Below are 25,140 nucleotides of genomic sequence, written 5' to 3'. Positions count from 1 at the left end.
ATGGCCAACTCAGGGTTGGGCTCAATTCCAATTTTAAACTACAGGTCAATTCAGGAAGTACACACTGAAATTACATTTAATCTACAGTCAATTCAGGAAGTACACTGAATTCAATTCCAATTATCTTCAATGCTTTTCAACTAGGAATATTTGGAATTGACTGGAATTGGGAATGGAATTGACCTCAACCCTGTCCAGGCCAACCATCCTTCTGGAGAGCTAGGGATCCTGCAGAGGCTGCAGTAGAGAGGGAGGGTTGGCCAAGCCTGCTGTACATCTTACTGTAGGTATACATCTCCCAATGCATGAAACCTTCGTCTTTCTTTGTCCTTTCTCCTTGTTTATGGATCTCTCTCTCTCTAGTGAACAGTCATTTGCTTCGGGGAGAAGAGGAAGGAGAACAAGGTTAAGATGTCTCTGAACGTTTCCGGGCCTGATCGTCATGGCGATCTTATACTTGCTGATCCTAGGCACGGGGATCTGGGCCCTCGATGCGCTCCAAGAAGGTGGAGAGGAAGTGTACCGGGTCGGACGGGATGGAGATCACGCTGCTTGCCGGACGCACATCAACCTGTTGGTGGGGATCTTCACTCTGACTGGTAAGCAGCCAATCAGATTGGGTCTTCAGAGACCATTCCCAATCAGAGTGGAGTTGCTGTTACCCCATAAACCTGACAAGTTTCAAGATTCTTCAACATATGGTCGGAATCTTCACACTGATTGGTGAGATGGAGGGAGGGAGGGAGAATTCCAGCATAGAAATAGAAAAGACATCAGGATCAGTTTATTCTGAGAACTTACACAAATATCAACAACAAATGAGTCAACTGCATATCTGTTTACTAACACTAGGGGGAGTGTTGAATATCAGATGTCTTTCGACTGCATATCTGTTTACTAACAATAGGGGAAGTGTTGAATATCAGATGTCTTTCGACTGCATATCTGTTCACTAACACTAGGGGAAGTGTTGAATATCAGATGTCTTTTGACTGCATGCCTACTGGACGCCACTAAACATCTCTTAACATGTTACTGACAGCTTGTTGATAGTTGAGTGTCTACAGTGGGACTCTCAGAAGGAGGTGTTAATGTATTGGTATGTATTGGCCCATGTGTATGTGTTCCTCTCTGATTAAATCTCTCTTTCTCTCCCTCCCCCTCTCTCTCTCCCCCTCTCCCTCTCCCCCCTCCTTTTCACTCTCTTCCCCCCTCTCTCACTCTCTTTCTCCCTCTCCCTCTCCTCCCTACAGCTACGTGGGTTGGAGGAGGGTTTATCCTGGGTATAGCAGAGGCTGTCTACAACCCCACCCTGGTCTGGTCTGGGCTCTGATGCCAGTCCCTACGTACTCACCTTCTTCCTGGGTGAGTCATATGACCTCTAACCTCACGGTCTGACCCCAGTTACTAATAGCTGATATGAGCTGTATGTACGGACAGGGGGCAATTTAGACGTACCTTCACCTCATCTGCTCTAGCACTAACTGTTCTGTTACCACAGTAACACAGATAAACACACCTGTGTGCTATGAGGTTCATCTGGACATGTGCACGAAACAGGATATGCATTATGAAAACAGTATAGTGAGGTACTAAGCTAAGAAATATTCTCTACCCTACTGAAACAGAACCATTGGGTGCATCCTAATGGAACCCTATTCCATATGTGTAACGACCTGGGTTTATAAGCGCGGATATCGACTTCGGCCGCTCAAGCATGCTTTTGGGGCACAGTCGAAAGCGCGCTGGACTTCGGGCTAGAAGGTCGAGGGTTCAAGACCTGCTCCCTGCTGTTTCATACATTGGTGTCGAGACCTGCTCCCTGCTTGTTTCATTACATTGGTGTCGAGACCTGCTCCCTGCGTTTTCATTACATTGATGTCGAGACCTGCTCCCTGCTGTTTCATTACATTGGTGTCGAGACCTGCTCCCTGCTGTTTCATTACATTGGTGTCGAGACCTGCTCCCTGCTGTTTCATTACTTGGTGTCGAGACCTGCTCCCTGCTGTTCATTACATTGATGTCGAGACCTGCTCCCTGCTGTTTCATTACATTGGTTGTCGAGACCTATATAGGGAATAGGGCTCTGGTCAACAGTAGTGGTTCTATATAGGGAATAGGGCTCTGGTCAACAGTAGTGTTCTATATAGGGAATAGGACCATGTTGGACAGGATCATGGTGATGCCAGCATGAAGCTCAACCACAACACGTATTATATCCATAGCTACACTGAATGGACAAAACATTAAGAACACCTTACTAATATTGAGTTGCACCCCCACCTTCTGCCCTCAGAACAGCCTCAATTTGTCGGAAACATGGACTCTACCAACGTGTTGAAAGAGTTCCACAGGGATACTGGCCCATGTTGACTCTAATGCTTCCCACAGTTGTGTCAAGTTGGCTGGATGTCTTTTGGGTGGTGGACCATTCTTGATACACACAGGAAACTGTTAAGCATTAAAAACCCAGCAGCGTTACAGTTCTTGACACACTCAAGCCGGTGCGCCTGGCACCTACTACCAAACCCCATTCAAAGGCACTTAAATATTGTTCCTTGCCCATTCAACCTCTGAATGGCACACATATACAATCCATGTCTCAATTGTCTCAAGGCTTAAAAGTCTTTCTTCAACATGTCTCCTCCCCTTCATCTACACTGATTGAAGTGGATTTAACAAGTAACATCAATAAGGTTCATAGTTTTCACCTGGATTCACCTGGTCAGTCTATATCATGGAAATAGCAGGTGTTCTTAATGTTTTGTAAACTCTGGTGTGGGAAAAAAAAGGTAATTTAATAGTTTCTTATGGTCTAAGTAACATTACCATGTCTTCTTATGGTCTCGGTAACATTACCATGTCTTCTTATGGTCTCGGTAACATTACCATGTCTTCTTATGGTCTCGGTAACATTACCATGTCTTCTTATGGTCTCGGGTAACATTACCATGTCTTCTTATGGTCTCAGTAACATTACCATGTCTTCTAATGGTCTCAGTAACATTACCATGTCTTCTTATGGTCTCAGTAACATTACCATGTCTTCTAATGGTCTCAGTAACATTACCATGTCTTCTTATGGTCTCAGTAGCATTACCATGTCTTCTAATGGTCTCAGTAACATTAACATGTCTTCTTATGGTCTCAGTAACATTACCATGTCTTCTAATGGTCTCAGTAGCATTACCATGTCTTCTTATGGTCTCGGTAACATTACCATGTCTTCTTATGGTCTCAGTAACATTACCATGTCTGTGTTCCAAATGGTACCATATTCCCTGTATGTTGTATTACTTTTGACCAGAGGCTGTGAATAAAACAGCATTTAAACTAGCACTAACTTCCTTCATACTGCAGTCAGAGTTAATCTCAATGGGGAAGTAGATAAAGGGCTTCATTGCCAAAATCTCCAAACTATCCCTTTAAAGGCTTGATCTCGGTCTCAGTTTCATTAGCCACATGGTCTTAGTTACAGTGTGGTGTCATTCTAACTGCATGTACACGCTGTACTAAATTTGGTCTCCCAGTGACATATCATTCATGTCAACACTTAAGCCATATCAGAGCCATATATAGTGAGAGTTGGCCCAAGTTTTGGAACTTTTTATGTTTTTTTGTAGTTCTAGAAATTCAGTTACATAGCATTGTTTAAATATTCCCAATGTAATGTTAACGGGGCGCTAACATAACTGCTATAGGATGTTGACGTGTCATGTAAATGCTTCATAATGCAGAAACCTCAATGTCTCAACTCTCTCAACCATATGTCTTCAGGTCATACAGTTAATGTCCCAGCTCTCGAAACCATATGTCTCCAGGCCATACAGTTAATGTCCCACCTCTCGAAACCATATGTCTCCAGGCCATACCGTTAATGTCCCACCTCTCGAAACCATATGTCTCCAGGCCATACAGTTAATGTCCCACCTCTCGAAACCATATGTCTCCAGGCCATACCGTTAATGTCCCACCTCTCTAAACCATATGTCTCCAGGCCATACCGTTAATGTCCCGCCTCTCTAAACCATATGTCTCCAGGCCATACAGTTAATGTCCCGCCTCTCTAAACCATATGTCTCCAGGCCATACAGTTAATGTCCCACCTCTCGAAACCATATGTCTCCAGGCCATACAGTTAATGTCCCACCTCTCTAAACCATATGTCTCCAGGCCATACAGTTAATGTCCCACCTCTCTAAACCATATGTCTCCAGGCCATACAGTTAATGTCTCACCTCTCTAAACCATATGTCTCCAGACCATACAGTTAATGTCCCACCTCTCTAAACCATATGTCTCCAGGCCATACAGTTAATGTCCCACCTCTCTAAACCATATGTCTCCAGGCCATACAGTTAATGTCCCACCTCTCTAAACCATATGTCTCCAGGCCATACAGTTAATGTCCCACCTCTCTAAACCATATGTCTCCAGGCCATACAGTTAATGTCCCACCTCTCTAAACCATATGTCTCCAGGCCATACAGTTAATGTCCCACCTCTCTAAACCATATGTCTCCAGGCCATACAGTTAATGTCCCACCTCTCTAAACCACATGGCTCCAGGCCATAAGGTTGTTTTCCATTCTCTGTAGCTGCTAGGTGTTATGTCACAACAGCAGGTCCTATCAGGTTAGGTTGTTAGATAATGACCTGACTGGCTATCAGGTTAGGTGTTAGATAATGACCTGACAGGCTATCAGGTTAGGTTGTTAGATAATGACCTGACTGGCTATCAGGTTAGGTTGTTAGGTAATGACCAACAGCAGGTGCTATCAGGTTAGGTTGTTAGGTAATGACCAACAGCAGGTGCTATCAGGTTAGCTTGTTAGGTAATGACCAACAGCAGGTGCTATCATGTTAGGTTGTTAGGTAATGACCTGACTGGCTATCAGGTTAGGTTGTTAGATAATGACCAATAGCAGGTGCTATCACATTAGGTTGTTAGATAATGACCAATAGCAGGTGCTATCACATTAGGTTGTTAGATAATGACCAATAGCAGGTGCTATCACATTAGGTTGTTAGGTAATGACCAACAGCGGGTGCTATCAGGTTAGGTTGTTAGGTAATGACCAACAGCAGGTGCTATCAGGTTAGGTTGTTAGGTAATGACCAACAGCAGGTGCTATCATGTTAGATTGTTAGGTAATGACCAGCCTGCTTCCCTAATATCACCGTATTCCCTACATAGTGCACTACTTTTGACCAAGACCTATCAGGACGCCATAGGGCTCTGGTCAAAAGTAGTGCACTATGTAGTGGATAGAGTGCCATTTGGGGCGCACCCTCTGTCAGTGTGTCATCAGTCAGTCAGTGTGTCGTCAGTCAGTCAGTGTGTCGTCAGTCAGTCAGTGTGTTGTCAGTCAGTCAGTGTGTCGTCAGTCAGTGTGTCGTCAGTCATCCCCCGGGGCGACCCAGACAGCGTGAAGAACTCGACGTAGCCCTCTGAACTCACAGGGGCACCAGACTCCCCAATAACTCATCACAAATCAGGGTCCACTCCGCCCCTCCAGAAGAATCCAACTGTCAATGTGGGTGGTAAAAACAAGAAGAATTTGTTCTTAAATAACCTGCCTGCTAATATAAAAGGTATTATAAAGGTAATATTGTAACGGTCGTCGTAGGAAGTGGACCAAGGCCCAGCGGGTTGAGTGCTCATTATAACTTTAATTAGAACACTTACCAAACAAAACAAGAAAACGAACGGACGACCAACAGTAATGCAGGCTACACACAGCTATGCACAACAACCTCCCACCACATAAAACAAACACCCCTCTGCCACGTCCTGACCAAACTACAATAACAAATAGCCCCTTTACTGGTCAGAACGTGACAAATATAAATATTAAATAAAGGTAATATAAAGGTAATATAAATATTAAATAAATGTAATATAAAGGTAATATAAAGATGAAATAAAGGTAATATGAAGGTAATAAAGATATTATAAAGGTAATATTGTCACGCTTGTTTGTAGAAACAGACCAAGGCGCAGCGTGAGTATCGTTCCACATCTTATTATTATGTGAAACTTAGCAGACAAACAGTAAACTATAAACAAACAACAAACCGTGACGACAGAGGTGCAACATGCACTAACTCAAAATAATATCCCACAAACACAGGTGGGAAAAACAACTACTTAAATATGATCCCCAATTAGAGACAACGGGAATCATACATAAACCCCAACATAGAAAAAAGAAACTAGAACACAACATAGAATAAATAAACTAGATAAACCCCCCAGTCACACCCTGACCAACTCTACCATAGAAAATAAGAGCTCTCTATGGTCAGGACATGACAAATATAAATATTAAGTAAATGTAATATAAAAGGTAATATAAAGATAATATAAAGATTAAATAAATGTAATATAAAAGTAATATAAAGATTAAATAAATGTAATAAAGATAATATAAAGATACTATAAAGATTAAATAAATGTAATATAATGGTAATATAAAGATTAAATAAATGTAATAAAGATAATATAAAGGTAATATAAGGATTAAATAAAGGTAATATAAAGGTAATTTAAAGATTAAATAAATGTAATAAAGGTAATTTTAAAGATTAAATAAATGTAATATAAAGGTTAAATTAAGGTAATATAAATGTAATATAAAGGTTCAATTAAGGTAATATAAATGTAATATAAAGGTTCAATTAAGGTAATATAAATGTAATATAAAGATTAAATTAAGGTAAAATAAAGGTAATAAAGGTAATATAAAGGTAATATAAATGTAAAATAAAGATTAAATAAAGGTAATGTAAATGTTCAATAAGTAATGCTGTACGTAAGGTACCTTCAAGAGTTTCCTCACCAAATAGCAACCCTATTCCTCTATGGGCCCTGGTCAAATAACACCCTATTCCTCTGTGGGCCCTGGTCAAATAACACCCTATTCCCCTATGGGCCCTGGTCAAATAACACCCTATTCCTCTATGGGCCCTGGTCAAATAACACCCTATTCCTCTATGGGCCCTGGTCAAATAACACCCCATTCCCCTATGGGCCCTGGTCAAACTACAAAGGGAATAGGGTGCCATTTGGAACGTGACCTATGTGTAACTGGATCGCTGGAGCAGAATGCTCCCTACTGGGCTGTAAGTGTCCTCCACACACACGCACACGCACATCCACATGCACACGCACATCCACATGCAAACGCACACGCACACACGCGAATGAAACAGCTGTCTTGCTCGTAACCGACAAAAGAACACAGTCGTAAAGCAAGAGGGAAATGATTTGTCACAGTTATGGGGTGAGCGGTGGGGGGCAAGGGTTTATGTGTATGTGTGTGTTTGTGTGTGTATGTGTGTGTTTGTGTGTGTTTAGCTTTTTGTCAAACGTAGCTTTGATTGGAAATCAGGAAATGTAACATGATCCCCTTGGCGTTGTTTTTGATCCATTGTTTGTCCGGCGCTCGGCTGGCAATAACAAAACAGAAAAAGGTGTTGTGTTGTGAGAGGTCAACACCTGTTTGTTTTAAGTTTCCTATGTTTTATTATCCCCCCTTTCTCCTCCTCTCTCTCTCCCCCTCCCCCCCCCCCCCTCCTCTGTCTCTCCCCCCTCCCCCCCCCCCTCCTCTCTCTCTCCCCCTCCCACCCCCCCGTCCTCTCTCTCTCTCTCCCCCCTCCTCTCTCTCCTCCTTCCATCCCCCCTCCTCTCTCTCTTCCCCCTCTCTCTTTCCCCCCTCCATCTCTCCTTCCTCTCTCTCCCCCCTCCATCCCCCTCTCTCTCTCCCCCTCCATCCCTCTCCTCTCTCTCTCTCTCTCCCCCTCCATCCCCCCTTCTCTCTCCCCCTCCATCCCCCCTTCCTTTCTCTCCCCCTCCATCCCCCCTTCCTTTCTCTCCCCCCCTCCATCCCCCTTCCTCTCTCCCCCTCCATCCCCCTCTTCCTCTCTCTCTCCCCCCCTCCATCCGCCCTCCTCTCTCTCCCCCCTCCTCTCTCTCCCCCTCCATCCCTCTCCTCCTCCATCCCCCTCTTCCTCTTTCTCCTCTCTTTCCCCCCTCCATCTGCCTCCTCTCTCTCCCCCCCTCCATCCCCCTCCTCTCTCTCTCCCCCTCCATCCTCCTCTCTCTCTCCCCCCACTCTCTCCTCCCTCCATCCCCCTCTTCCCCTCCTCTCTCTCCCCCCTTCATCCCCATCCTCCTCATCTCTCCCCCCTCCATCCCCCTCTCTCTCACCTCTATCCCCCTCCTCCTCTCTCTCCCCCCTTCATCCCCCTACTCCTCTCTCTCTTTTCTCTCTTTTCTGATGCAGGTGGTTTTTTCTTCGCCAAACCAATGAGGGAAAACAAGTACGTGACAATGATGGATCCGTTCCAGATAAAGTACGGCGACGTCCTGAGCAGCCTGCTCATCTTCCCAGCGCTCATTGCAGACGTCCTGTGGGTCGCTAGGACGCTGGTCAGCCTAGGTAACCAACTGATTCAATGTTTTATTGTGGCCCTAGAATGACCAACTGATACAATGTTTGAATGTTGCCTAGGTAACTAACTGATACAATGTTTTAATGTTGCCTACGTAACCAACTGGTCCTGCAGTACAGTATGTTCTCCAACCCTCAACACACACACAGAGACCCCTAGTTCTCATTCCACCAGAGAATTAAATCGTTAATCAGGATAGGAGTAGGATTTAGACCTAAGTGCTTCAGATACTTTGCTTTTTATTTTATCTTCCTCATCCTCAAAGTCTTATTACCCAAATATTTTACTCTAGCCTCCAATCCATCCACCCTTTCTTGGCCTAGTGATCTCCACTCCCCTCAAACACTGCTGTCTCTACAGTACCAGGCTAAGTTGTAAAGAGGATCTGTCAATTGTAGTGGTTACATCCCGTACCTCAAGACTGCTTCTGAAAATAAACAGGAATCTGTATAATACTGGTGACCGAACTCACACTCACACACACACACACACACACACACACACACACACACACACACACACACACACACACACACACACCCCATCTCTGAAGAGGCTAAAGAAAATATAAAAACCTCGACATCAGAGGTCAAACATTCAAATATATGGGGTGAAGTTCAAGTCAAAGGTCAAGTGTAGAGTTCAAAAGGTCACAGGCAGGCTGAAAAACCTACTAGTCAGCGATGTGGCGATCTGACACTTTTCTGTTTAAGGACGTAGGTGCGTCTTGGCCAGGCGGGCGGGGCGGGGCCGAGCTGGGCTGACCCTGGCCCTGATTGGAGAGAGGTAGACCTGGATTTACTCATGTTTATCTGCTTATTGATTGAATGATTATCTTCTCTATTTATCAGAATTTTTATTTTTTATTTATGCATTATTATTATTATTTGATATTTTTTAGTTCCTTAGTTCTTAATAGTTATGATGTAACCTGATGATGATGATGAATCTTCGAGTGAGAGAAGGAACTCAGAGACTCAGTAGGCTTCTTCCGATATGAGCCGTTTTGCTTTGTTCGGTTTAAAAATATATATTTTGACAGGGCTGTTGCTTGACCATTGCTCTTTCGTTGTTTCAAGGTTTGAAACAGACCCTGCCCTGCATAGGTCGAGGCTAGAACCCATTGTTGACCTAAACTGAAAAAAATGCTATGATTATATGGACATCAATGGACAGACAGTATATACAGTTGAAGCCAGAAGTTTACATACACTTAGGTTGGAGTCATTAAAACTAGTTTTTCAACCACTCCACAAGTTTCTTGTTAACAAACTATAGTTTTGGCAAGTCGGTTAGGACATCTACTTTGTGAATGACACAAGTAATTTTTCCAAAAATTGTTTACAGACAGATTATTTCACTTAAAATTCACTGTATCACAATTCCAGTGGGTAAGAAGTCAACATACACTAAGTTGACTGCGCCTTTAAACAGCTTGGAAAATTCCAGAAAATTATGTCATGGCTTTAGAAGCTTCTGATAGGCTAATTGACATCATTTGAGTATATTGGAGGTGTACCGGTGGATGTATTTCAATGCCTACCTTCAAACTCAGTGCCTCTTTGCTTGACATCATGGAAAAATCAAAATAAATCAGCCAAGACCTCAGGAAAAAAAATTGTAGACCTCCAGAAGTCTGGTTCATCCTTGGGAGCAATTTCCAAATGCCTGAAGGTACCACGTTCATCTGTACAAACAATAGTACACAAGTATAAACACCATGGGACCACGCAGCTGTCATACCGCTCAGGAAGGAGGCGTGTTCTGTCTCCTAGAGATGAATGTACTTTGGTGCCAAAAGTGCAAATCAATCCCAGAACATCAGCAAAGGACCTTGTGAAGATGCTGGAAGAAATGGGTACAAAAGTATCTATATCCACAGAAAAACAAGTCCTATATCGTCATAACCTGAAAGGCCGCTCAGCAAGGACTGCTCCAAAACCGCCATAAAAAAAGCCAGACTACGGTTTGCAACTGCACATGGGGACAAAGATCTTACTTTTTGGAGAAATGTCCTCTGGTCTGATGAAACTGTTTGGCCATAATGACCATCGTTATGTTTGGAGGAAAAAGCGGGAGGCTTGCAAGCCGAAGAACACCATCCCAACCGTGAAGCACGGGGGTGGCAGCATCATGTTGTGGGGGTGCTTTGCTGCAGGAGGGACTGGTGCACTTCACAAAATAGACAGCATCATGAGGCAGGAAAGTTTTGTGGATATATTGAAGAAAATCTCAAGACATCAGTCAGGAAGTTAAAGCTTGGTTGCAAATGGGTCTTTCAAATGGACAATGACCCCAAGCATACTTCCAAAGTTGTGTCAAAATGGCTTAAGGACAACAAAGTCAAGGTATTGGAGTTGCCATCACAAAGCCCTCAGCAAGGAGGCCTACAAACCTGACTCAGTTACACCAGCTCTGTCAGGGGGAATGGGCCAAAATTCACCCAACTTATTGTGGGAAGCTTGTGGAAGGCTCCCCGAAACGTTTGACCCAAGTTAAACAATTTAAAGGCAATGCTACCAAATACTAATTGAATGTATGTAAACTTCTGACCCACTGGGAATGTGATGAAAGAAATAAAAGCTGAAATAAATAATTTTCTCTACTATTATTCTGACATTTCACATTCTTAAAATAAAGTGGTGATCCTAACTGACCTAAGACAGGGAGTTTTTACTAGGATTAAATGTCAGGAATTGTGAAAAACTGAGTATAAATGTATTTGGCTAAGGTGTATGTAAACTTCCGACTTCAACTGTATGTATATAAAAAAGTTACATTTATAATATGTACTGTTAGTAGTATATAGCAATAGAAAAGGATTATACTGTACTTGACCAGGCTCACCACTGTTTCTAGGATATTACCTTAGTATTTGCAGTACACAAAGTAGCCATAACTTATAACCAGCATTTAGTTTCCAGAAGGAGAAGCAGAGTGGTTCAGCTATACAGCAGTAGGTTATCAGCTAATCACTGATAACGGTCTGTGAACATTTTATTGTTGATGATGCTCAGTGTTCTGAGTGTTCCATAGTGTTCTGTTGCCCTCCCTGTGTGCTGCAGGTGGCACTATGAGTGTGATTCTGGACCTGCCCTATGTCTACTCCATCTGTATCAGCTCTGTGGTGGCCATCATCTACACTCTACTGGGAGGACTCTACTCTGTAGCCTACACCGACGTCATCCAGCTCATCCTCATCTTCCTCAGTCTGGTGAGTGGAGTGGCGGCAGCCATTTTGAATCCAATTCAACTTTATTTAAAGAATATTTCAACCTGATGATCAGTCATAGCCATTCGAATCGAATACAACTTTATTTGAAAGGAAATGCCAATATACTTAAAAGGCCCGGTGCATTCTTGGTTGGAAAAATACTGTGAAATTGTGAAATTATGATAATGCCATTTTAGTGTAAGAGCCGCCTGAAATTTCTGCTAGTTGTTCTGGGATGGAGTTTTTGCCTGCCTGGTGACATCACCAAGCGGTAAACGAGTTAAAAGACCAATAAGAAAGAGTTCCAAATCTCTCTGACAATAACAGACCACTCCCAGACAGTCCTAGATACATTCTTTGTTAATTGCTCTTTGTTAAGAAGTGATTTTTGTTTATTTTTTGACCATTTTAATTGAAAACAATTACAGTAAAGTACTTAATTATTTGATATTGAGATAAGATAAGGTCATTGGACCTTTAACAATGTGTATTTGTCAGCTTTCTACCGTAGGTTGGAGGACATGTATTTTGGGGAGTGCAGTGAAAACAGTGGGAGCTACTTAATAACATGAAATGTTCTGGAAGTAAAATACTCACTGATCCTCATGTTGTTGTCACAGTGGATCTGTTATGATGACCAACACTAACTCCTCCCCCTCTCCTCCCTTCCCCACCCCTTGCTTCACCTCTCCCCTCTCTTCACCTCTCCCCCCCTCCCCTCACCTCTCCTCTCACAGTGGATCTGTGTGCCATTTATGATGACAAACCCTAACTCCATGGACATCACTCTGACCGCATTCAACGAGACGTTCCAGGCCCCCTGGGTCGGCAAGCTGGAGCTTAGAGACGCGGGGAAGTGGATTGACGACTTCATGGTTCTGGTGAGTGACCGAAAACACACAGACGCATGCACAGATGTAGGTACACACACACACACACACACACACACACACACACACACACACACACACACGTATCATAGGTACACACACTAACTTGCGGCTGCCGTCGATGTTGATGATGACACTGCTCCCAATTGTGGTTATTGATGAGGGTTGCGTTTGTGCCATTGCATGTGGCTGTGCAGGCCAATGCGAGACCCACATGGTTTGCCACATGAGGGGCAGGTGAATTCTCCACCAGAGAGCCCCTGGTATAGCCGTGCATGCCATTCCATTCTCCTCTCTGGGAGCCTTTGGCTCCGTCTTTGTGCCTTTTCACTGCTGCGCCGTGTTGTCTTTAACTTGACCTCTATCTACCTCTTCTCCCTCTCAGAAAAAAACTCAAAACTAATTTACCTTTCCCCTTTTCCTTTCTTTTAGCATTTCTTTCCCTTTTTCAGACATTCTCGATATCGCACAGGGTCTGTTTTTATCCTCTCTGTACCCAGAGAAGATCTCCATCTTTCTGCTGTACTTCAAATCATGTTGCCACCTTACGGATGTCCCTGACTGTCCTTAATAACTCTCCAAATAATGATGTATGTGTTTAATGTAGATTATTTCATCAGATGTGTTTTCAAATCGATGTAAAGAAATACCATTGGAGTAACAATCAAGTGTCATAACCGAAACCAATCAAATTGTTTCGATTGTGACCATTTTAGTTTTGATAATTGAAACTTATTTTGGACTTTAAATTAATCCCCATAGCTAAGATATGACTAGCAGCTATATTTTGGACTGAGATACATCCCCAACAAACATATTTTTAGTCACAAATTTTCTTTGAAATGTTGGCAGACTCACCATGTGGCCGTGATGCAGAGGAATGCATTCTCATTTCCTGATTACAATTGTAGGGGTGTGGCTAATTAAGGCACATTCATTCTCCAGTCTTTTAATGTGTATGTGTCGGTAGTGTCATCAAAACTGGGAACAACATTCAGATCAGCATGTTTCCATTTAATAATAGAACAACTCAAGATGTTCTATTGAAGTCCTAGTGTTAAAGAATTACAAAAATCATTATTTGTTTTATTGTCAAACAAGAATTTTAGGAGCCAGGGTGGGAGACCGCCATCTCTCAATATAAATACGTACAGTAAATAAACAGTGGTTTTGCACTATATTAATTCAACAATATGTCTGTTATTGCCTTGGAATGGACTAGAATATGTCATGATGTAAAGAAATGTCCTAAATGTTTTTTGATTTGTGTAAATAGTTGTATTTTCTTACTGGGGACAGCAATTTGAACCACATCTGTAGAATGACCCATATATTTGTGAAGCATTTTAAAACTGATGTTTCTCAGCCTCATTCTCCTGATAAGTGTTGATTGTTCCATAGAATTACAACGAATAGAATAGAACAGTTTACCTGTCAAATTGCCATGGTCAGAGCTTCCAAGCCCATTCTACTCATTCTAATTCTATGGGTTGTTGTCTCCCTTTGAGGTTTTAGACTTCTGGCCTATCAGCCGTTTTCCTGGTGTCCCACCTCATTAAAAGGATATATTCACCATATTCTCTAAATGACAAAACAGACACCTTGATGAAGGCGTAGGACAATACACATTAGTGTAATTTAATAATGGCCTATCCCATTCATTAAAGGCTTTTTAAAATGTCAAACCCACACGAGTGGCTGGACGTGGATTTGTTTATGTCACTTAGCACCTGTTAGTGATGAGATGTTGTGTTCTCAGGCTCTGGGAGGCCTGGCCTATCAGGCCTTCTACCAGAGGATCCTGTCAGCGTCGTCCTACACCCAGGCTCAGGTCACCTGCTTCGCCTCCTCAGCTTTCTGCCTGGTGCTGGGCATCCCGTCTGTCTTGGTGGGGGCTGTCGCTGCATCCACAGGTAACACACACACACACACACACACACACACACACACACACACACACACACACACACACACACACACACAAATCATACAATCAAATATTGTATTGTTAATTAATGCTTATGAGACTAAAGGGAAAGAAAGAACTCTGCTTACTGCCTTATTTTGTCATGGTCTGTCAGGAAAATGAGAGAGGACTGGTAGGTCTCATTCTTGGCCACGTAGTTCAAAAATGGCGTCACCCTCTTGACCTTTGAGGCACAATTTTCCCTCAGCTTATAATTTGGATTGGGGTGCTCACAGGTCTTCCTGAATACCTCGATAAACACACCTAATCAAAAAAACATAACATTTTAGACTAGAATTACAATCTCATGAGGCTACATGAATCAGTCAGGCGGTTTATCATATTCTTTTCAGTGAGGGTTTGTGACAGAACAGTTTAAATCCACAGGAAGTGTCTGTTTTTGTGCAACAAGCACAAAATTGCCACACAGCACCCAGGTGTTGCACTAGAAATGGGTCAGTTAGGGTTTGTGAACCTAAAATAAAAAGGTGTATGTTCTTTCACAAACTGGACCAATGACTAATGTTTTGTGTTGTGTTGTCCAGACTGGAACCTGACAGGCTATGGTTCTCCGACCCCATACGAGCGTGGCCAGGCCGGATCCATCCTCCCCATCGCCCTGCAGTACCTCACCCCCTCCTACGTCTCCATCATCGGCATCGGGGCCGTCGCTGCCGCCGTGATGTCATCCATGGACTCCGCCCTCCTCAGCTCCGCCTCCATGTTCTCCTCCAACATCTACAAGAACATCATCAGGAAGCAGGTCAGAGAACATTACAAAACGTCACTTCATTGTTGTTTCAACGTCCCTTCAATGTAACTTCAACGTCACAAAAACCCACCAGTGGACTTTTTTTATGCCGTTATTGTGACGTTAGAAAGTCATCCTAAAGGCTCTTAAATGTCAGAAACACCAACAAGTCGTCATAAAACGTCACAGAACCACCGAAACGTCCCCAAATGACCAAACTCTGTCAAACAAACATCAACACCACTAGCATACATTGAGACAGAAAACAGACGTTTATCAGTCCAGACTGTTGGCAAGACAACCACATTCCTGTTAAAGCAGGCACATGTAAGCAAGCACTAATTTGACACACTCACATGTATGAAAACACACACACACACACACACGTGCGCGCGTCTCCATTTGGCCATCCTGCTGTTCTAGGAGACAGAGGGTTTTGAATTAAAATGTATCTTGTGAAAGATGTTTTTCGTTCCTGTTTTTCTCTGTTGGGGGTCTGAAAACGAGGGCTTTTGATTGGTTAAGAGCATTATATATATAGACAACCTTGTGTTGTGTGGGCAGCTGCATGATATTTACAGCCCATCACTATATTACACATTATACACACACACATGCCTACTGCCATAATGCCTACTGCCATATTATCTAACCACTATATTACACATTATACACACATGCCTACTGCCATAATGCCTACTGCCATATTATCTAACCACTATATTACACATTATACACACATGCCTACTGCCATAATGCCTACTGCCATATTATCTAACCACTATATTACACATTATACACACATGCCTACTGCCATAATGCCTACTGCCATATTATCTAACCACTATGTTACACATTATACACACACATGCCTACTGCCGGATTCGAGAAGTAATGGGGCCTATTCAAAGACTGACTGTGTGTCTGTGTGTCTGTGTGTCTGTCTGTGTCTCACTGTGTATTCACTGTGTGTTTTGTTGTTGTTCAACACTTTGGTCTTGAACACTAATTTCATTGTTTCCATTCAGTCCGACCGTGGAATGTTACCCATAATGCTCTGTACGATATAGGGCAGTGTTCAAAGATGAACAATTGTAGCTACATTATTCAATGCTGTTAGTGAGGCTCAGTTTAGGTTCAGCCCATATGAAATACAATGTCACCAGACTGATAAAGTCCAAAGAACAGCTAGTAAGAAATAGTGCCATCACTGGATTCATATAATGTTATGTCAGGACATTATCAGTTATCAGGACATTATCAGTTATCAGGACGTTATCAGGACATTATCAGTTATCAGGACATTATCAGTTATCAGGACGTTGTCAGGACATTATCAGTTATCAGGACGTTATCAGGACGTTATCAGGACGTTATCAGGACGTTATCAGTTATCAGGACATTATCAGTTATCAGGACGTTATCAGGACGTTATCAGCTATCAGGACGTTATCAGTTATCGGGACGTTATCAGCTATCAGGACGTTATCAGTTATCAGGACGTTATCAGCTATCAGGACGTTATCAGGACATTATCAGGACGTTATCAGGACGTTATCAGCTATCAGGACGTTATCAGTTATCAGGACGTTATCAGTTATCAGGACGTTATCAGTTATCAGGACGTTATCAGGACGTTATCAGGACGTTATCAGTTATCAGGACGTTATCAGCTATCAGGACGTTATCAGCTATTGGGACGTTATCAGCTATTGGGACGTTATCACCTATCAGGACGTTATCAGTTATCGGGACGTTATCAGCTATCAGGACGTTATCAGTTATCAGGACGTTATCAGTTATCAGGACGTTATCAGCTATCAGGATGTTATCAGTTATCAGGACGTTATCAGCTATCAGGACGTTATCAGGACGTTATCAGGACGTTATCAGCTATCGGGACGTTATCAGCTATTGGGACGTTATCAGCTATTGGGACGTTATCAGCTATCGGGACGTTATCAGCTATCAGGACGTTATCAGTTATCGGGACGTTATCAGTTATCAGGACGTTATCAGTTATCAGGACGTTATCAGGACGTTATCAGCTATCAGGACGTTATCAGTTATCGGGACGTTTTCAGTAAAATACAGTAAAATACTACTTGAGTAAAAGAATTTGGTTTTAAACATACTCAAGTATCAAAAGTATATGTAATTTACTTGCCTAGTTAAATAAAGGTTACATGTAAAAAACAATTTAAAAAAATAATCTAAAATATACTTAAGTATCAAAAGTATAAATATTTTCAAATTCCTTTAATTAAGCAAACCAGATTTTTTTATTTACCAATAGCCAGGGACATGCGCCAACACTCATAATTTACAAACGAAGCATGTGTGTTTAGTGAGCCAGATCAGAGGCAGTAGGGAAAGTGTGAATTAGAAACATTTTCTGTCCTGCTAACCATTCATACTGTAACGAGTACTTTGAGTGTCAGGAAAAATGTATGCAGTAAAAAGTACATAATTTTCTTTAGGAATGTAGTGAAGTAAAAGTTGTCAAAAATATAAAATGGTAAAGTACAGATACCCTCGGCAGGACCGAGTTTGGGAAACCCTGAGCTACTTAAAACTTCCATCCTCTCAGGCCAGGGACACAATGAAGGAATTCATGGTTGGATCAGGATCTTCGTTATAATCATTGGCCAGTAGGGAGAAGTAAAATGACAAATCCCTATCTCCATCCATGGCTAATTTAGGAAAGGGACGATTTTAGCTAGCTAGCCACCGGTGGACAAAGACATAATGGGACGCAACAATTCAAGTTCTGTCAATGACGTTTGGCTTCTAATGTGATGTGATTGGTCAAAGCCAAGTCCAAACTGGCTTCCCTTTAGACTTTTTTTGGGGTGCGCCAGGACCATTCACAGCTGAGCTCATTCAATTTAACTCAACCGCTGATTGGCTATTATTTTTCTTATATTTTTTATCAAGGGAGAGCAAATGTTCGCTGGCTTCCCTTGCATTCAATGCTACGGGCTGCAACAACATCCTCCTCTTTCTGACCAGACAGCATCCTCCTCTTTCTGACCAGACAGCATCCTCCTCTTTCTGACCAGACAGCATCAACCTCTTTCTGACCAGACAGCATCCTCCTCTTTCTGACCAGACAGCATCCTCCTCTTTCTGACCAGAGAGCATCCTCCTCTTTCTGACCAGACAGCATCATCCTCTTTCTGACCAGACAGCATCCTCCTCTTTCTGACCAGACAGCATCATACTCTTTCTGACCAGACAGCATCATACTCTTTCTGACCAGACAGCATCCTCCTCTTTCTGACCAGACAGCATCCTCCTCTTTCTGACCAGACAGCATCCTCCTCTTTCTGACCAGACAGCATCCTCCTCTTTCTGACCAGACAGCATCATACTCTTTCTGACCAGACAGCATCTTTCTCTTTCTGACCAGACAGCATCATACTCTTTCTGACCAGACAGCATCAGATGGATGGGTTACACACACAGTGGCGTGGTTTCCTTCACTTGGATGCTTTCTCCAGTGAGATACATTTCCTTAAATTCAAAAGAGGCTGAATGTATGGAACACAGAGAGGCGAAAGATACATTATATTATATGTGGGTTTTTTCTTGGTCATTTTTTGGGGGAAAGCCTGGCTTGGCATCCATGAATACACACCACTGGACATGAATATTATCAGTCAATCGGATCCCTCCCCCACCATATACGGACTATAAAAAAGGCACACACGCGCATGTTTGCATACACAAAGGATCTTACAAACTTCTTATTTAACCTCTAGGCAGAGAGAGGCAGTGGGTGATAGTAATGTATTGTTTCTCCTAACCACTGTGCCTCCATCTCGGATCTGTCCTGACCACTGTGCCTCCATCTTGGATCTGTCTTGATCTGTGCTGACCACTGTGCCTCCATCTTGTGTCTATCTCTCCTCCAGGCCTCAGACAAGGAGATGCAGTGTGTGATCCGTACCTCAGTGGTGGTGTGTGGCCTGGCGGGGACGGCCCTGACCTTCCTGGATAACAGTGTTCTGGTTTTCTGGCTGGTGGGCGTTGACATGTCATACACCATCATGTTCCCACAGCTTGTCTGTGTCCTCTTCTTCAAGGTAGGGGTGGATGAGTGGGTGAGCATCACAGGAGGCTGCTGAGGGGAGAACGGCTCATAATAATGGCCAAATCGGAGCAAATGGAATTGCATCAAACACCTGGAAACCATGTGTTTGATACCATTCCACCTATTCCGCTCCAGCCATTACCACCAGCACGTCCTCCCCAATTATAGTGCCACCAGCCTCCTGTGGTGGACATGTGTAGATTATTTGTGAATTCTGCGTGTCATGATATCCATCTACAGTATCTATTCATCTATCTAGTGATTCATTCATTCATTCCGCTAGGTGTCCAACGGCTACGGTGCCAGTGTGGGGTATCTCCTAGCATTGGTCCTCCGTATCCTGAGTGGGGAACCCCTCATCAACCTTCCCCCTGTCATCCACTTCCCTGGGTTCAGGAAGGACGCGGAGGGCGTGATGACCCAGTTCTTCCCGTTCCGTACCACCATCATGCTGACATCTCTCTGCTCCATCCTCATCACCTCCTGCGTCACCTCCGTCATCTTTAACAAGGGGCTGCTGTCGGAGAGGTGGGACGTGTTTCAGATCAAGAGGTCGCAGGCCAAAGTGACGGCGCTGACCAAGCTTAAGAAAGAGGAGAGTAAAAAGGACTACGTGGAGGCCAAGGAGGCGGTGGTGAACAAACAGCTTCTGGACACCAGCTGCTGAACAGGGGAGGACGATGGAAACTGGGGACGGCTATATTGAGGCAAAGGGTTTCGTTGGTCGGGCGGTCATTTTATGTTTCCGCTGAGGACTCGGAAGGATTTGGAGACGGGAGGATGGTCGAAAACACGCAACAACAACAAAAAAAGAACACCCATTATGACATCATGTGGTCATAAAACATTGTGTTGCTGGTAAAAATGACCAGACACTCGGCAGTTTCCAGTGACCCGGGTTAATTAGACAAAAGCAATGTTGCAAAGAAACACGTCAGCTCTAGGAGAAACGTTCTAATGAACGACAACATTTCCTTTTCCACAGGGGTGGAGTTTTATTTTGTCTGACTTTCTTTGAGACAAATGATCGAAACTGTGTTTTTCGAATAAATTATGATTGCCAAATACTTTTGAAGGTAAGCGGGGCACGTGATGTCATCACATAACTATAAAGCAGTTTATACCCCACAGTTAATTCTAAATGCCTACTGCTTGCTAAATCTATTTTTAAACTATAAAAGACAATAATGTTTCTTTGCAGGGCAAGGATTGTCTTGACTTTCGAGAATGCCTTAATTGCTTCGCTTTGCTTTTCTGATTGGCTGGATGCAAGTTTCACCATCCAATTATTACAGATCTACAGGAGGGAACATTTTACCATGGCAACAACTAGGCACATGAGAATGGTTAAAATATGGCAACTATTAGTCAATTCCTAAGGAAAATGTGTTGTTGTAGGTGTGAACTCACTACGTCCAGTTGTTATCAACACAAGACATTTGAATGGAAACCATAACAGGTATCTGTTTTCTAGTCCAACTTTCTAAATCTCCACAAAGGTTAATGGACTTTTGTTTTATTTTGTGTTTGTTTATTTTTTTGTGGGTCAGTTTTGACACTTTGGGGGGTGAAGGGTAGAGACTGAGAAACAACCATCTGATTGATCCTCCCTGAATATAACTTTTATACTGTAACTCTGGCTCCCGAGTGGCGCAGCGGTCTAAGGCACTACATCTCAGTGCAAGAGGTGTCATTATAGTCCCTGGTTCGAATACAGGTGCACAATTGGCCCAGCATCGTCCAGGGGAAGTTGTTATTTGGGTGGCAGTGTAGCCTAGTGGTTAAAGTGTTGGACTAGCAATCAAAAGGTTACAAGTTCAAATCCCTGAGCTGACAAGGTACAAATCTGTTGTTCTGCCCCTGAACAAGGTAGTTAACCCAATGTTCCTAGGCTGTCATTGAAAATAAGAATTTGTTCTTAACTGACCTGCCTAGTTAAATAAAAAAAAATGTAAATAAGAATTTGTTCTTAACTGACATGCCGAATTAAATAAAGGTTAAAAAAAAATTACTCTGGGGTGATCAGAAGCCCCAGTCTTAAAAGCAGCCTGTTTGTGTGTTGTGTGATAATTTAGTACAACTGCACACAAGAACTCTAGATACTCAACCTCCTTCCACTCTCTCCCCCTCTCTGGCCACATTCAGCAAAGCAAACAAAACCTTTCTCTGTTTTCTAAAAGGTACAAATCTATTGTTCTGCCCCTGAACAAGGTAGTTAACCCAATGTTCCTAGGCTGTCATTGAAAATAAGAATTTGTTCTTAACTGACCTGCCTAGTTAAATAAAAAAATAGTTTTGTTCTATGGTTATATATGCAGAGCTGTAGTTTACATGGAGGTCCAACCTCTTTTTCTTTGTGTGTTTTTTATTTTATTTTTCATACCGAGCCAAACATCATGTTGTACAAAGAGAACCTCTATTTCTGAACTCCAAATTTCCAAGACCCTAAACCCTAGGGCCCTACTGCCTAGCCCCTTTAAACTAGGCCCCTACCCCCTAGGCCCCTACACTCTAGCTCCTAAACTCTAGTCCCTATCCCTTAGCTTCTACCACCTAGCCCCTACATCTTAGCCCCTACACCCTAGACGTCAAACTCATTCCACGGAGGGCAGAGTGTCTGCCGGTTTTCGCTCTCGCCTTGTACTTGATTGATGAATTAAGGTCACTAATTAGTAAGGAACTCCCCTCACCTGGTTTCCGAGGGCTTAATTGAAAGAAAAACCTAAAACCAGCAGACAACTAGGCCCTCCAGGGAATGAGTTTTACACCCCTGTCCTAGACACTCCTATGGATCTCATATAAGCGTCACGATAACACTTTCATCTTGCCTTTTTATGATTGGCTGGGTGGAACTGTTACCCTATTGCTTCCACCAATCAGATCCTCTCAGATCTACAGTAGTGGCCAGGAGGGAGGGGCTACAGTGCCTGATTTGGAATTCAGAATGTTTGAGTGACAGTTGTAGAAGGGGTCTATTATATAGTTTCCTTGATTTCATTGGAAATACATTTTTCACTTTACCTGATGTTGACTGTATCACGAAGCAACACCATATGGGTATATATATATATATATATATATAGCACCAGTCAGATGTTTTGGATACACCTATTCATTCAAGGGTTTTTCCTTTATTTGTACTATTTTCTACATTGTAGAATAGTAAAGATGTCAAAACTATGGAATAACACATATGGGATCATGTATATTCTTCAAAGTAGCCACCCTTTGCCTTGATGACAGCGTTACAAACTCTAGGCATTCTCTCAACCAGCTTCATGAGGTAGTCAACTGTAATGCATTTCAATGAACAGGTGTGCCTTGAGGCAGTCTATACTATACTATTAATCAGGATCCAGTTTCCGATTAACTTAGCCTTAAGATGCTTTTTTGGGACATCGGCTCCTGGACCCAAAAGGGCTCTGGTCTAAAGTAGTACACTACATAGTGAATAGGGTACCTTTGGGACACAACCAGTAAGAACAGACGTGCAGTAACTAGTTATTGAATGATGTGACATGAACAGCACTGATACAGCACTGAGGACGGACAGACGACCAGGCATATTTTTATACGTGTGAATTGTGATATACTCTTGTACTGTACAGTCTTCGCTTTAGATATTAAGTATATATTATATACTGCTTTATCAAAGAGCAACACGTAGCCAGAGTTGGAAAGAACTGTTGTCGCAAAATGTTTAAAATGGAAGCAAACGAAAAGGGGAGGAACTCAACTGAAATTGTCCAATAGAAACTATTTTTAGTTGCAACAGAATCGGCGGAATAAAAACACCCCAGACTGAACTAGGTTGTGTGAAAAGTGTTTAGTTTATATTGTACCTCCAGGGTCATGTTCATTAGGCACCAAATGGACTGAAACAGGGAAGGTCTACCTGGACTTGTCCAATAAGAAACCCTCATTTTTCATTGTGTGTTGCAAAACCCTATCCATTTCGTGTCCTAATGAATACAACCCAGTTATGTACTTAGTGACCAAATGTAGAAACAGTTGTAGTCTGTGCAGCAGTATGGAGGCTTTAATCAGTGGGGGGGGGGGGGGGGGGGGGGGGGGAGGGAGACTGGAGAACTGTAACTATGCCACTTGAGATGACGATCATCCCCATTTCCAGCTTGAGCTACTCCAAACCAGAAGTTGCCTCACAGGAACATACAATGAACAAAATATAAAACGCAACATATAAAGTGTTGGTCCCGTGTTTCATGAGCTGAAAAAAAATATAATTCCATACATACAAAAAGCTTACCTTAAAATTGTGCACAAATTTGTTTATATCCCTGTTGAGCATTTTGCCTTTGCTAAAATCCAGCCACCTGACAGGTGTGGCATATCAAGAAGCTGATTAAACAGAATACTCATTACACAGGTGCACCTTTTTATGGGGACAATAAAAGGACACTTTAAAATGTACAGTTGTCGCAACACAATGCCACAGGTGTCTCAAGTTGAGGGAGCGTGCAATTGGCATGCTGACTGCAGGGATGCCCACCAGAGCTGTGGCCCGAGAATTTAATTTCTCTATAAACTGCCGCTGTCATTTTAGAGAATTTAGAAGTGCATTCAACCAGCCTCAACCACAGAACACATGTAACATGCCAGCTCAGGACCGCCACTCACACTCCCAAACAGGCTGCCTGTGTAAACAGCCTAGCAGACATGCCTTAATATGAACACAACCTCAGTGAAGATTAAACAACTGCCAGCAACATATTGATTAGTCTACATGGCTTTTATTGAGTCAGTGACATTTAGGCAGCCATGAGGATCCACTCCAGAATAATAGTTCAGGAGTTAGAAACAGTTTCTCTGGGATGTAGCTTGTGAGTGGAATGACAGCAGCCATTTTAGGGTTCCACCTGCTTCTCCTGGTCAATGACTGTAGGTGAGAAAAATGGCTTTAGAGAAATGTGAAAATGCCAAAATTAATCACCTCAAAGCACCCAATTGCAAGATGGTGTACCCATCAGAGTGCCTTATTTCAAGGTCTAGTACACTCCTAGTTGCATGCATTGTACATATCAGGTTCCATAATAAATCCAGTGTCTACTAAGCCATAGTTACCCTCTTTGGTAGGTAGAGTGTTCTTCTCCTCAGTCTCAGTCTTCTTCAGTTTAGTCTTGTCAAACTGAGCAATCTCACTCACATCTGGTTTGTCTGCCATTGTTGACTTGGGTTCTAATGAAACAGATTGGTGGTAAATAAACAGCCAATGGCATGCCAATGTGATAAAGATTACAGACTTGATGTGAAGTAACACTATTAGGCCTAACATTCTACTGAAGTTATACACCTGCTGACAGTCTCTAAAACATAAGCTATTGAAACGCATGCACAGGCCTACCTTGAACCTCCACAGGTAATGCACCACACAAACTGGTTTGTAACTAAGGAAGGAATGAACACTTTCATTTCCGGAATCTATTTATGAGAATGGAAACGAACGCTGATTACTAGCAGGAGGGGCCTTCACATTTTCTAAGTGGTGGCACCTGTGTTCATTCACCTGTTTGACATCAAATTAGCATAATTGGATGGCTACTGTTGAACACGAATGAAGTGAGCACCCAACTGTAGGATTTTGAATTAACAGAAAAACTGTTCTGTCACCTGTAATTTCTTGAAAAAACTATATGTATTGTAAAAACGATTAAAAAAAATGTTTTTCCTCAAGCTCATTTGATCGACGTGGCGGTTTTGTTTACATCAGAATTGAAACGATAGATCATAAAACTGCACGTGTCTTTA

The 25,140-nt window shown here is 42.6% G+C and overlaps 3 protein-coding genes across 6 annotated transcripts in view; 1 reads left to right on the top strand and 2 right to left on the bottom strand.

Annotated features, from left to right (window-relative positions):
- The window catches only part of LOC115187372 (high affinity choline transporter 1), a 301,018-nt gene that overhangs the window by 27,205 nt on the left and 248,673 nt on the right, over nt 1–25,140 (bottom strand). The gene's annotated exons all lie outside the window — the stretch shown is intronic.
- Nucleotides 1,347–21,408, top strand: LOC115187380 (high affinity choline transporter 1). Of its 2 annotated transcripts, none has more exons than XM_029746455.1 (8): nt 1,347–1,365; nt 8,289–8,444; nt 11,523–11,671; nt 12,409–12,552; nt 14,321–14,474; nt 15,073–15,290; nt 19,196–19,366; nt 19,658–21,408. In XM_029746455.1, exons 2-8 carry the CDS (start codon nt 8,312–8,314, stop codon nt 20,039–20,041), a joined length of 1,353 nt encoding a protein of 450 aa, XP_029602315.1. In that variant the 5' UTR covers nt 1,347–1,365; nt 8,289–8,311; the 3' UTR covers nt 20,042–21,408. The 2 variants fall into 2 exon arrangements, with proteins under 2 accessions (XP_029602315.1, XP_029602316.1); XM_029746456.1 differs by lacking the exon at nt 1,347–1,365 and adding an exon at nt 9,171–9,243 and having other exon boundaries at nt 8,362–8,444.
- LOC115187407 (thymosin beta-b) lies at nt 24,106–24,842 on the bottom strand. The gene is made up of 3 exons (XM_029746495.1): nt 24,737–24,842; nt 24,457–24,570; nt 24,106–24,271 (listed from the first exon to the last, which is right to left on the bottom strand). Exons 2-3 carry the CDS (start codon nt 24,554–24,556, stop codon nt 24,240–24,242), a joined length of 132 nt encoding a protein of 43 aa, XP_029602355.1. The 5' UTR covers nt 24,557–24,570; nt 24,737–24,842; the 3' UTR covers nt 24,106–24,239.

The sequence above is a fragment of the Salmo trutta genome, unplaced genomic scaffold (genome assembly GCF_901001165.1).
Source record: "Salmo trutta unplaced genomic scaffold, fSalTru1.1, whole genome shotgun sequence".
Classification (NCBI taxonomy): Eukaryota; Metazoa; Chordata; class Actinopteri; order Salmoniformes; family Salmonidae; genus Salmo; species Salmo trutta.
The sequence above is the reverse complement of the archived record's forward strand: the minus strand, read 5'-3'. Positions and strand labels throughout refer to the sequence as shown.

What these genes read in the sequence shown, in the direction of transcription:
- LOC115187380 (XM_029746455.1), top strand. Translation starts at nt 8,312, where the DNA reads ATGAGGGAAAACAAGTACGTGACAATGATGGATCCGTTCCAGATAAAG. An exon ending in TCCTCATCTTCCTCAGTCTG is followed by an intron (nt 11,672 to 12,408) that starts GTGAGTGGAGTG and finishes CTCCTCTCACAG; the next exon opens with TGGATCTGTGTGCCATTTAT. An exon ending in TTGACGACTTCATGGTTCTG is followed by an intron (nt 12,553 to 14,320) that starts GTGAGTGACCGA and finishes TTGTGTTCTCAG; the next exon opens with GCTCTGGGAGGCCTGGCCTA.
- LOC115187407 (XM_029746495.1), bottom strand. Translation starts at nt 24,556, where the DNA reads ATGGCAGACAAACCAGATGTGAGTGAGATTGCTCAGTTTGACAAGACT. An exon ending in CACTCTACCTACCAAAGAGG is followed by an intron (nt 24,272 to 24,456) that starts GTAACTATGGCT and finishes TCTCACCTACAG; the next exon opens with TCATTGACCAGGAGAAGCAG.